A 14,223-nucleotide genomic window follows, 5' to 3' on the forward strand; every position below is an offset into this window, starting at 1 on the left:
TGTATTGTGATTGTCCATATTGCTTCCTTTGCTGGCTGGATTCATTTTTCCATCGCATTATATACTTCTTGTTTCCATGGTTATGACCACCCTTCAATCCAGCATCGGTGGTCGTGTTTGCACACTATAGGAAAAAGTGCCTGTGGTATCAGCCATCAGAGAAGCCAGTGCTTTTTTCTATAGTGTGCAAGCACGGCCAACGCTGGTGGATTGCAGGGTGGTAGTAACTATGGAAAAAAGGCAGTGTATAATGTGGTGGAAAAATGAATCAAGCCAGCAAAGGAAGCAATGTGGACAATCACAATACATTAGTAAGGGCCTTGTATTAACTTCCTCTACATGATAAATGCCATTTGCTGAAGTGAGACAACCCCTTTAACCACCTCCCGACCGCTGTACGCACCGATGCGTCCGGGAGGTGGTTGATTTGTTCCTCCTGGACGCATCGGCGCGTCTTCTCGCGAGACGCGAGATTACGTCACAGCCGGCCCGCGCATGCGCATCGCGGGCCGGCATTTCACTGCAGAGTATTTCGTCAGCAGCCTGCCGGCCACGATCATTGGCTGGCAGGCTGCTGATTTTCAAAAAAACCAATCAGCAGCCATTTAACCCCACATATTAGTAAATATGATGGGGTTATATGGCTGCTGTGCTCCTCTGCTCCTTCTTTTGGTCGGTTGGTTCCAGCAGAGGAGCACATCATTACTGTGAGTACCCACTACACCACACTTAGCCCCCAGATCACCCCAATTAACCCTTTGATCGCCCCTGTCAATCACTAGTGAAAGGAAAAAAGTGATCAGTGCAAACTGTCACTTTTTTTTTTCACTGGTATTGACCGTTAGGTTTCAGTATAGTTTAGGCCCCTTGGTTAGGTAGTTTAGGGATCGGTTAGCGCTCAGCCCACCGCACCGCAGTCCGTTATTCGCTGATTAGCGTATCGCTAATCAGCATTTGTACTTTTATAGTATCTGGAAGTGATCAAAACTGATCACGGTCAGATCTATAATTGTACTAGTGTCACTTTAGTTCGCCCTCCACCCAAAACGCAGTGTTTGCCCGATCAGGCCTGATCGGTCGCCCACACGTGCGTACACCCACGCCCGCCCCACCGCAGTGACAAAAAAACTTATTTTTTTTTGATCGCTGCACATTCACTTTACACGCACTGCGGCGATAAAAAAAATCAGTTTTGATATTTTTTATCAACCGCAGCAGCCTCCGGTACTTCGCTAGCCTCCCATTTGTAAGACAGGCTTGCTTTTTTTTTCTTGGGTAGTCTCAGGGAATACCCCGTAATTTAGTTGCCCACATGTCTAACAGGGGGTATTCTTCTGAAGAGGCCTACAGGCTTCTGACCCAGTCGGATGAGGAGTGGGAACCCTCATCTGATGAATCCAGCGGGTCAGAATACGAACCTGTAGAAAGCAGTGGCTCTCTGACCCAAAGTTCGGACGAGGAGGCTGAGGTCCCTGATAGCACCAGGCGTACCCGGCCCCGTGTCGCTAGACCGCAGGTTGCGCAGGATCCGCTTCAAGAGCAGCAGAGTGGGGCTGGTGCTGTCGGATTACGTGATGAGGCATACACCAGCAGCCCAGCCCTTCCTGGACCTAGTACCAGCACTGCCGTACAACCTGGTGAAGTAGCGAGCACCAGAAGGGCAGTTGAAGCTGGTACGGTGGCACGTGCAGTAGTGACCCCGTTGCAGCCATCGCAAAGACGTGCCCGTAGAGCCCCTAGAATCCCAGAGGTGCTGGCAAACCCTGATTGGCAGTCCCCAACTTCAGCCGCACCCGTAGTTTTCCCTTTCACCGCCCAGTCTGGAGTTCGGGTTGAGACAGCTCAGATCGATTCGGCCCTGGGATTTTTTGAGCTGTTCTTGACTGCGGAGCTTTTAGACTTAGTCGTGGCAGAGACAAACAGGTATGCCACACAATTTATCACCGCTAACCCGGAAAGCTTTTATGCCCAGCCTTTCCGGTGGAAACCAGTCCAAGTTTCCGAATTTAAAACTTTTCTGGGCCTCCTCCTCAACATGGGCCTGACAAAAAAGCATGAATTGCGGTCATATTGGTCCACGAACCCGATTCATCACATGCCCATGTTCTCTGCTGCTATGTCCAGGACACGATTTGAGGTCATCCTGCGTTTCCTGCACTTTAGTGACAACACCGCCTCCCGTCCCAGGGGCCACCCTGCTTTTGACCGGCTCCACAAAATTCGGCCCCTCATAGACCATTTCAACCAGAAATTTGCAGATTTGTATACATCTGAGCAAAACATCTGCATAGACGAGTCCCTGATACATTTTACCGGGCGCCTTGGCTTCAAACAATACATCCCAAGCAAGCGCGCCCGGTATGGGGTCAAATTGTATAAGCTCTGTGAAAGGGCCACAGGCTATACCCACAAATTTCGGGTCTATGAGGGAAAAGATCAGACCCTGGAGCCGGTCGGTTGCCCTGACTACCTGGGGAGCAGTGGGAAGACAGTTTGGGACTTGGTGTCACCCTTATTCGGCAAGGGGTACCATCTTTATGTGGACAATTTCTACACAAGTATGGCCCTCTTTAGGCATTTGTTTCTAGAACGGATTGGCGCCTGTGGTACCGCGCGAACTAGTCGCGCGGGCTTCCCCCAACGGCTCGTTAGCACCCGTCTTGCAAGGGGGCAGAGGGCCGCACTGTGTAACGAAGAACTGCTCGCGGTGAAATGGAGAGACAAGCGTGACGTTTACATGCTCTCCTCCATTCACGCAGACACGACAATACAAATTGAGCGAGCAACCCATGTCATTGAAAAGCCCCTCTCAGTCCACGACTATAACCTCCACATGGGAGGGGTCGACTTCAATGACCAGATGTTGGCTCCGTATTTAGTTTCCCGACGCACCAGACGCTGGTATAAGAAGGTGTCTGTATATTTAATTCAATTGGCTCTGTACAATAGTTTTGTTCTCTACAGTAAGGCTGGGAGAACTGGATCCTTCCTCAAATTTCAGGAAGAGATCATCGCGAACCTCCTGTATCCAGGAGGTTCCGTGGCCCCATCCACCAGTGTAGTTAGCCGTCTACACGAGCGACACTTCCCCAGTGTCGTTGCTGGTACCTCAAACCGACCGCCACCCCGAAAAAAATGTTGTGTCTGTAGCAGGAGTGGAATAAGGCGTGACACCCGCTATTTCTGTCCTGACTGTCCCGACCACCCTGCCCTATGCTTAGGGGAGTGTTTCCGAAAGTACCACACACAGGTACACCTAGCATAGGGATCATCTCACCAGGATAGGCACACAGGGCTATTAGGGCCCATTCACTCACAGCTGCTGCAAACGTCTCCTTTCACATGGGACAAAGTGCATAACGCACTTCGCCACATCTTTGGGCGATTTGCGCTTTGCACATTGACCCATGGGGAAGGAGAGGTTTGTTCTATAAAGGTAAAAAAAACAAAAAAAAACAACAACAAAAAAAAAAAAAACAGGTAAGCAAACAGGTTAATGTTTAGTTCCAAAAGTTAAAGTTACATGTTCTGTTCCAAAGTTAATAAAATTATTGCGTTGTGGCCTGGTTTTTTCATTTTTTTTTTTTTAACCTTTAACCTTTTTTTAACCTTCCAGGTGGACCAACCGATCTACTAGCTGCAGCACCGATGTGCATTCTGACAGAAGCATTGTGCTGCTGTCAGATTACACGCAAGTCGGTGTATGCGGCGCTGCAGGACGGGATTTTCTCCTCTGCAGTGACAGATACGTTTGCCAAGGCATACGAGCTGAGGAGGAGGCGGCGTTCCTATGCTTTGGCAAACACTTTGTGTATATATATATATATATATATAAAAAAAAAAATCCCGGCAATGATTTATTCATCCACATCGATTGATGTGAATGGAGAAATCTGGTTTGCCAGGGCATACGAGCTAAGTGGGTATGGATGTAGGGCGGAGCTCCTATGTCCTGGCAGACGCCTTTCCCCTCCATTTTTTTTTTTTGGCAGAGATTTTTTCATCCACATTGATCGATGCGAATGAAGAAATCTGTGCCGTTAATTTTTTTCTTTCAGCCCAGAGGCTGAACGGAAAAAAAAATCTCATTACCTGTATGCTCAATATAAGGAGGATAGCAGAAACTCCTAATGCTGGCCATACATGTAATGATTGCGGAGACCCTCAAATGCCAGGGCAGTACAAACACCCCACAACTGACCCCATTTTGGAAAGAAGACACCCCAAGGTATTTGCTGAGGGGCATATTGAGTCCATGAAAGATTGAAATTTTTGTCCTAAGTTAGCGGAAAGTGAGACTTTGTGAGAAAAAAAAAAAAAATCAATTTCCGCTAACTTATGCGAAAAAAAAAAAAATTCTATGAACTTGCCAGGCCCCTCAGTGGATACCTTGGGGTGTCTTCTTTCCAAAGTGGGGTCACATGTGGGGTATTTATACTGCCCTGGCTTTTTAGGGGCCCTAAAGCATGAGAAGAAGTATGGGATCCAAATGTCTAAAAATGCCCTCCTAAAAGGAATTTGGGCACCTTTGCGCATCTAGGCTGCAAAAAAGTGTCACACATGTGGTATCGCCGTACTCAGAAGAAGTTGGGGAATGTGTTTTGGGGTGTCATTTTACATATACCCATGCTGGGTGAGATAAATATCTTGGTCAAATGCCAACTTTGTATAAAAAAATGGGAAAAGTTGTCTTTTGCCAACATATTTCTCTCACCCAGCATGGGTATATGTAAAATGGCACCCCAAAACACATTCCCCAACTTCTCCTGAGTACGGCAATACCAGATGTGTGACACTTTTTTGATGCCAAGGTGGGCAAAGGGGCACATATTCCAAAGTGCACCTTTCGGATTTTGCAGGCCATTTTTTACACATTTTGATTGCAAAGTACTTCTCACACATATGGGCCCCTAAATTGCCAGGGCAGTATAACTACCCCACAAGTGACCCCATTTTGGAAAGAAGACACCCCAAGGTATTCTGTGAGGGGCATGGTGAGTTCCTAGAATTTTTTATCGCAAGTTAGTGGAATATGAGACTTTGTAAGAAAAAAAAAAAAAAACATCATCATTTTCCGCTAACTTGTGACAAAAAATAAAAAATTCTAGGAACTCGCAGTGCCCCTCACGGAATACCTTGGGATGTCTTCTTTCCAAAATGGGGTCACTTGTGGCGTAGTTATACTGCCCTGGCAATTTAGGGGCCCATATGTGTGAGAAGTACTTTGCAATCAAAATCTGTAAAAAATGACCGGTGAAATCCGAAAGGTGCACTTTGGAATATGCGCCCTTTTGCCCACCTTGGCATCAAAAAAGTGTCACACATGTGGTATTGCCGTACTCAGGAGAAGTTGGGGAATGTGTTTTGGGGTGTCATTTTACATATACCCATGCTGGGTGAGAAAAATATCTTGGTCAAATGCCAACTTTGTATAAAAAAATGGGAAAAGTTGTCTTTTGCCAAGATATTTCTCTCACCCAGCATGGGTATATGTAAAATGACACCCCAAAACACATTCCCCAACTTCTCCTGAGTACGGCGATACCACATGTGTGACACTTTTTTGCTGCCAAGGTGGGCAAAGGGGCGCATATTCCAAAGTGCACCTTTCGGATTTCACCGGTCATTTCTTACACATTTTGATTGCAAAGTTCTTCTCACACATTTGGGCCCCTAAATTGCCAGGGCAGTATAACTACCCCACAAGTGACCCCATTTTGGAAAGAAGACACCCCAAGGTATTCTGTGAGGGGCATGGTGAGTTCCTAGAATTTTTTATTTTTTGTCGCAAGTTAGTGCAATATGAGACTTTGTAAGAAAAAAAAAAAAAAAAAAAAAATCATCATCATTTTCCGCTAACTTGTGACAAAAAATAAAAAGTTCTATGAACTCACTATGCCCATCAGCGAATACCTTAGGGTGTCTACTTTCCGAAATGGGGTCATTTGTGGGGTAGTTATACTGTTTGGGCATTGTAGAACCTCAGGAAACATGACAGGTGCTCAGAAAATCAGAGCCGTTTCAAAAAGCGGAAATTCACATTTTTGTACCATAGTTTGTAAATGCTATAACTTTTACCCAAACCATTTTTTTTTTTGCCCAAACATTTTTTTTTTTATCAAAGACATGTAGAACTATAAATTTAGCGAAAAATTTATATATGGATGTCGTTTTTTTTGCAAAATTTCACAGCTGAAAGTGAAAAATGTCATTTTTTTGCAAAAAAATCGTTACATTTTGATTAATAACAAAAAAAGTAAAAATGGCAGCAGCAATAAAATACCACCAAATGAAAGCTCTATTAGTGAGAAGAAAAGGAGGTAAAATTCATTTGGGTGGTAAGTTGCATGACCGAGCGATAAACGGTGAAAGGAGTGTAGTGCCGAAGTGTAAAAAGTGGCCTGGTCATGAAGGGGGTTTCACCTAGCGGGGCTGAAGTGGTTAAGTACCCATCTATGTCATATAAGCACAGCTTTTTTTTTTTTATATTCAGTGTTTTTTTTATTGATACATTTGGTGTGCAACGGTTGCATGTAAATCCCACAAAAATGAATCTGAGACTGGGTTTGCTTTTTCAGAACCAGTGCCATTCTTGTCCATGGGTTGCATCTGGTCTTCTAGTTCAGCTCCATTCACATGAATATGGGGAAAGCACACCACTCCCAATCCCCCAGTAAGGGTCAGTTCACACTACTGCGACTGACTTCCGTTGTTCTGCTCCTGGATTCAGAACATAACTGACCCGAATGGAAAGAAACAGATTCTATCGTCTATAATGGGGTAGTTTCTGTTCAGGAGTCAGTCATGTTAGCGGAGAAAAAAATTCCTGCTGCACTCCGCTGTTTGTGACAAAATCTGTGATGGAGGCCCTGAATGGAGACTCCAACGCAGGTGTGAACAAGCCCTTGCCCTGTGACCACTGTGCAAAAATCCAACTATGCTTTCCAAAGGGAAACACTACGGTCATCCCTCTCTGTAAATTGAGGGCGACATGTTGTGATGGAGTCATAGATATATTGTCTTCAAATTTGATTTTCAGATTTTGTGTATCGAAATACTCTCAGCAAGAAACTGATAAAGTTAAAATAAGTAAATACTGAAGATACACGAGTCCACCATAAAACATACTTTTTAATGGCAACCAGCTCCCCCGACTCCGTGCTTCTTGCCAGAAGGACCGAGCCATAAGTGCCATCTCCGAGCTGTTTGATTGTTGTATAACGGTTCATGATGACAAATCACGGGTGGAAGGGACATTTCAATGGGCACCGGGTATCCCACTTGTAGTCACTGTACCTTCTGAGCAGCAAAGAGGATGAACCTTAATCATAGATCACTGTCTGGAAAGAAAATAATGACTGACGTCACAGCTTTCAATATTACAAGCTATCACAGCTTTCAAAAATGTAACACAAATTATTGCTTACGCATAAAAAGCAAAGCAGCGTGCACACACAGAACAGTAAGGAGGGGAGCATTACCTGATGTGCAGCAGAACACAGCACAGTGTGCACCTGCAGGGATCACCTCCACGAACTTCCTGTATGAGAAGCCTCCATGGAAAACACTGCACATAATGTCCTGCATCACTTAGCAACCCGCACATTCAAGTGAATAGCGTGCTCCTGGGGGTGAGCGTCAGCCAAAGTCAATAAAGCATTACTGTAAATGTGAGGACGGAGCAATCTGGCTGAACAATGGACATGTGTCCAATCCAGTCTAACAATGGCTACACAACTAAGCAGGCCAGAGGCCTCCAGAAAAGCCTTTGCTAGGCACTGCGTTCAAGGCTTCTTCCATACTGCCACATCCGGCTGCATTATCAGTATGCCGAGTAGATGAGCACTTCTGCACGAAGCATGTCTAGGTACAAAAGCTCCTACATAAGAGTAGTTGAAGAGGTTTCTCAGGAGAACAGTACTAATGACCTGTCTTCAGGATAGATCATCCACATCAGATCGGTGGGGTCCGATACCTGGTACTGCCATGTATCAGATGTTTGAAGAGGCTGTGGCGCTTCGATGAGCGATACAGCCTTTACACAGCATAAGCACTGTACATTGTATAGCGGTTGTGCCTGGTGTCCGGAGATGGACTCCTGCAGATCTGATACTGATGAAGATACTGAAGGGGGAAAACCCACTTGATACAGATGGTATACTTTCATCACACAGAATGTAGTAGTGCACACAAATGAAGTGATACTAAACCTTCATTAACTCTGAATAAAGAGGACCTGCCTGCTCTCCTGACATCTCTATCGTACTAAACATGTCATGAAATAACAATTCTGGACCATCCTTTCTCTATGCTGTACCCTGCCTCTGTTATTCCTCCTAAATATGTATGAATAAATGGACCATGGGGTGTAAGGCCTTCTTCAGTGACAGTCTATGGGTGTATTCACATGCCCATTGTTTTTAAAAAAGAAACATGAATATCGGCTGTCAAAAAATAGGGACATGTCCCACTTTGTCAGTTTTCATGGCCCGACAACCCCCATACAATTCAGGGGGCGCCTCTATTAATGGCTATTTTTCAGAAAGGCTTCCATGAAAAACGGTTCTGAAACATGGACTGCTTCACCATTTTAAACGTTCAGCTTTTTATCACTATCATGTGAATATAGCCTATCCATTTGAGGTGTGTCCCTACCAGGGCTGTGGTGTTGGAAAGCCTAAGCTCTGACTCCTGCATTTTATGACACTCCGACTCCTAAAGGATAGGGGAGAACTGATTATCTATCACCAATTCAAACCCCTGCTTATCACTGTTTATAGAATAAGTAGAGAAAACAGGAGAGGGGAGAACTGATTATCTATCACCACTAGAACCCCCTGCTAATCACTGTTTATAGCATAAGGAGAGGAGAGAACACAGGAGAGGTGAGAACGGATTATCTATGATAGAGTTGTTTTGGGTATCGAACTTTCGATACCCAGTCAATACTTTTGTCCCGGTATCAATACAATACTGGGATTTGCCTTTTATCGATACTAGGCAGCCGTGCACAGCCCAATATTTTAGAACTTGAGTGCGCTGCTCTCAGCGAGGCCATGTTCCCTAAGCAGCACAGGGAGAAGGAAGCGGTCTCTTTCTCCCCCTGTGGTGCTGCTGCCACCAATGAGAGTGCAGAGGGGCGAAGGAGGGGAGGGGCTGTGGCCACTGCACCACCAAGCATAATTAATGTTTAATATACAAATACAGCCGGCGGCAAAAACACATTGCCGGCACCCTGCCTCTGACAGGGTGCTGCGATAAGTGCCAATTAACCCCCCAGGTGCCGCACTGGTGATGCAGTGCACCACCCCCCAGTATTAAAAACTTTGGTGGCGCAGTGCGCCCCCCCTCCACAATATTAATATAGTTGGTGGCAGTGGCCACAGAGTCACCTCACCTCCTCTCACAGGAGGCAGTGGCAGTTGTAATCGGAGAAGAGAGAACACAGGAGAGGTGAGAACTGATTATCTAGCACCACTAGAACACCCTGATTATCACTGTTTATAGTAGAAGGACAGGAGAACACAGGAGAGGTGAGAACGGATTATCTATCACTACTAGAACACCCTGATTATCACTGTTTATAGTATAAGGACAGGAGAAAACACAGGAGAGGTGAGGACTAATTATCTATCACCAGTAGAAGACCCTGCTTATCACTGTTTGTGCTGCTACGCAGTTAAATCTATATAGTTTAATTCATTGTACCATTCATATATTCTATATTTGGTTATATGCTCCCATCTAGAGGCTGTTTTTGGTAATGCACTTTTTTTTGTTCATGATATTTGTGATTCATTTCATTGCTCCACCCCTTCTTCTGTGTACCTCACTTCCTGTTTCTTCATACTGCTCCAGGCATTTGCCCAGGTACATATGTATTCTCATGTAAGCTTACAAAAGCATCATCTTTTGACCGCACAATACCGGAATCCATCTGTTCTGCTGTACTCTGTTATCTGGCTTACAGAATAGAGCAACTTACATGGATAAACTCTGTGTTGGCGAGTTCAAGCTAGCTGACAAGGACTGTCCTCAGTGATTATATCTGGTTATACAGGCCAGGCATAGAGGTCTCACTAGGGATAAATCGCTATTACAACAATCAGAGTCAGAAGAGTCAAAAGAGATGCATAGAATTCTTACAGCCTGCTGTGTATATGTGTGTGCCTAATCTGCAATCAATCTTAGTGCCATCCGCCATCTTGTGAAAGCACATGGTCGCACAAGCTTACTGCACTTCAAGTGAATGTTTAAAACTGTTTCTCTACATTGCATTGTGTTACCTCACCTGTCTAAGCTGCTGTTCGTCTTCTTAAAGAGACAGTACTTTTTTTGCAAAACCGTAAAAAAAGTCTAGACAAGGCTCTGAACACTCATGGCTGAACCAACGCAGATACATCATGCTTCTGAACCCGCAGACATACAGGGAGCAGATTCTGCATATATTATCGAACAGGGTGTAAGACCCAAATGTACAATAAAACCAACACAGAAACTCAGAGAAAACTATCAAGCCACTAGAGATGAGTTCTCCAATAGTCTGTCAGACCTCTGGGATAGAACCTCACACCGCATGTCAGTTTTGCCACACTCTAATGATCAACCAGCTGAAATAAGAGACTCTATAAATCACCTATTTGCTGTGTATGTACGCTACCAGCAGTTGTCTGCAAAATACACAGCCTTCTTGCAGGACTCTAATATAGAGGATTCTTCTGCAGAACTGACTAGGACTGATGCACTGAACCAACAAAAGGGATCTCGCAGTGCAAAATGCTAAGCTTAAGGCAGAACTCTGCATTACTCAACTGCAGGAGACCAGATCTCACAGATCCACCACAACCAAGCACACTGCACTTTCTTCCAGATCCTCTCATTCCAGAAGATCAACATTAAGCAGCAAGTTAATAGAGGCCCGCTCTGAAGCCGAATAAAAAAAGGTGCAAAGCTCCTTTACCAGAAAGCAAGCAGAGATGGAAGCTCAAACGGCAGCTCAACAAGCAGAGATGGCAGCTCGTCAAGCAGAGATGGTAGCTCGTCAAGCAGAGATGGTAGCTCGTCAAGCAGAGATGGTAGCTCGTCAAGCAGAGATGGTAGCTCGTCAAGCAGAGATGGCAGCTCGTCAAGCAGAGATGGCAGCTCAAAGGGCAGCTCAACAAGCAGAGATGGCAGCTCGTCAAGCAGAGATGGAAGCCCAAAAAGCAGCTCAACAAGCAAGAGATGGCAGCTCATCAAGCCAAGATGGAAGCCCAAAGGGCAGCTCAACAAGCAGAGATGGCAGCTCATCAAGCCAAGATGAAAGCTCAAAGCAAAGCTCTCCAAGCACAGGCATATTCACAAATAAAGATTCTGCAAATGGAAGGGGAGCAAGCAGCTTCCCTAGCAAGGCTGAAAGTCCTTGAACAAGCAATGGGACAAAGTACTAATTCAGACTGTCTTATCCCAGTAGAACTGGAAGATCCAGCTGAGCACACCAGTGAATACGCTCTAAAGCATAACATCTGCAAAGATACATTGTCATCTCCTGTACCTCCTACAAACAACACTGTTCTGACTCCTAACGCAGAGACCTCTTAGCTCTATATGTCTGAGCCTCTTCAAGTCTACAACCCAAGTACAACTATGCAGCAAACAAGATCAACTCATGTCAACAAAAAGGTGATAAGCCGCAGCTCAAACCAAAGCCAGCACAAGCCTTAGGTACTACACCACAGTTAAACGCTCATGCAACATCATTTTATCCTGGTAAACCTCACACTACATCACCAGAGAACTTTCACACCCAAGGGGTTCCACAAGTTACTTTGACACCAATGAGTGAGAGACCAGGCATGAATGACTTTGCCAGATACATGGTACGCCGTGAGCTAATTAACACCAGCCTCTCAAGGTTTGACGACTGTCCAGAGAGCTACAGGGCCTGGAGATCAACCTTCAAGGCTACTATTGCCAATCTCAACCTTACGACTAAGGAAGAACTTGATTTGCTCATAAAGTGGCTGGGACCAGAATCTGCAGGTCGTGTTAAAAGACTCAGAACAGTACATGCTGACCACCCAGATGCTGTTGCTGCATAGACAAGACTTGAGCAAGCCTATGGTAGCTCTGAACAGGGTGGATAAAAATCAATGATTTAAAGGGGTTCTGCACCTTCATTTAACTGATGATCTATCCTCTGGATAGATCATCAGCTTCTGATCTGCGGGGGTCCGACACCCGGGACCCCCGCCGATCAGCTGTTTGAGAAGGCAGCGGCGCTCCAGCAGCGCCGCTGACTTCTCACTATTTACCGCCGGGCCGCCCGCCCACTGACGTCACGACTTGTATCAACTAGAGTCGGCGCGGCTAAGCTCTGTTCACTTGAATGGAGCTTAGCCGCGCCCACTCTAGTTGATACAAGTCGTGACGTCAGTGGGTGGGTGGCCCGGCGGTAAACAGTGAGAAGGCCGCGGCGCTGCTGGAGCGCCGCTGCCTTCTCAAACAGCTGATCGGCGGGGGTCCCGGGTGTCGGACCCCCGCCGATCAGAAGCTGATGATCTATCCAGAGAATAGATCATCAGTTAAATGAAGGTGCAGAACCCCTTTAAAAAAAAAAAAAAAAAAAAAAAAAAATTGAAAAGATCGGATTTTTTTTATTTAAATCGGATTTTTTAATATTAAATGCTTTTTGAGGAAAATATATTACCATCCAAAGGTTATTTCATTATGAAATAAAGATTACTTTTTTAATTATGTAGAATAAGGCTGTATACGTTTAATTTTTTATTAAATTCCGTTAATCCATTCACAATGTCATGCTCTTCCAGAGGTTTTTGTAAGATTATTGGGTAGTTTCTCTGCCTACAAGATATTATCACAGATGCTTGGTTTAATTTTGGGAGTTCTCAAAACTGAATTTATAACATGAAAAGAGTTGAGAAAAAGATCTTAATCCTAACTTCTACAAACCTATAAATACAGAATCAATCCCTTCAGTGCTAAGTTTAAAGTTCAGTGAATAGAATATAAACAATATTTCTTCATCACTTTCACTTCAAAAGATCACGTTCTTGTGTAGGCTGGGCTGACAGTCTAAGTTTCTTAAAATATATATATTTTCTTTAGCCAAATTAGTTAACAAACATGGATGTTTAAGCAAATAACATGCTGTAATGTTATTGTTTCAATTGAATAAATCCTATTTAAATTGTTATTATTAAGGTAATGATTATTTTTCTCCTTCCTTAGTACAACAGAAAAATTGTCCAAATATGAATCTTTATGTAAAAAACTATGATTTAAATTAGGGCTGCACGATAAATCGAAAAAATAATCGAATCGCGATAATCGCCAAATGCGATATGGCCGACCCGAAAATGCTGCGATTATATATAAGGGGGCCCCGCGCACATAACTGCCTTTTGCATGTAAAGTGTTTTACTAGTGTGTGTGGGTGAAAATCTCTCTCCCAACAGGTCCGGCCTCTGTACTCACTATGAATGCAATGCACTGCAGCGAGCGGCAGCGAGGTGGCCGGCCGGCGCGTGACTGACGTCACTTAGTAACGCTCCTCCCACTTCAGGAAGCAGGAGCGTTACTAAGTGACGTCAGTCACGCGCCGGCCGGCCACCTCGCTGCAGTGCATTGCATTCATAGTGAGTACAGAGGCCGGACCTGTTAGGAGAGAGATTGTTTCACCCACACACACTAGTAAAACGCAGTTATGTGCGCAGTTTAGGAAACATGAGGGGGACCAGCATAAGATGCTATATGTCTTAAGCTGGCCCCCCTCATGGCCCTATGTGTCCTCCACACATCCCCTATAACAGTGCCATCCACAGGTCCCCCATAAGTGTCCTCCACAGATCCCCCATATAACAGCGCCCTCCACAGATCCCCCATATAACAGCACCCTCCACAGATCCCCCATATAACAGCGCCCTCCACAGATCCCCCATATAACAGCGCCCTCCACAGATCCCCCATATAACAGCGCCCTCCACAGATCCCCCATATAACAGCGCCCTCCACAGATCCCCCATATAACAGCACCCTCCACAGATCCCCCATATAACAGCGCCCTCCACAGATCCCCCATATAACAGCGTCCTCCACAGATCCCCCATATAACAGCGTCCTCCACAGATCCCCCATATAACAGAGTCCTCCACAGATCCCCCATATAACAGCACCCTCCACAGATCCCCCATATAACAGCGTCCTCCACAGATCCCCCATATA

At 45.2% G+C, this 14,223-nt stretch overlaps 1 protein-coding gene across 3 annotated transcripts in view; it reads right to left on the minus strand.

The window, feature by feature from the left end:
• The window catches only part of CILK1 (ciliogenesis associated kinase 1), a 53,611-nt gene that overhangs the window by 24,483 nt on the left and 14,905 nt on the right, over positions 1-14,223 (minus strand). For all 3 annotated transcript variants that reach the window (XR_006388921.1, XM_044292541.1, XM_044292540.1), the window contains exon 2: positions 7,129-7,340. Coding sequence is in view for 2 of the 3 variants with exons in the window: in XM_044292541.1 (XP_044148476.1) it covers positions 7,129-7,229 (101 nt within the window). In the remaining variant the exon portion in view is untranslated. The remainder of the gene's footprint in view (positions 1-7,128; positions 7,341-14,223) is intronic.

Source organism: Bufo gargarizans, chromosome 4, assembly GCF_014858855.1.
Source record: "Bufo gargarizans isolate SCDJY-AF-19 chromosome 4, ASM1485885v1, whole genome shotgun sequence".
Classification (NCBI taxonomy): domain Eukaryota; kingdom Metazoa; phylum Chordata; class Amphibia; order Anura; family Bufonidae; genus Bufo; species Bufo gargarizans.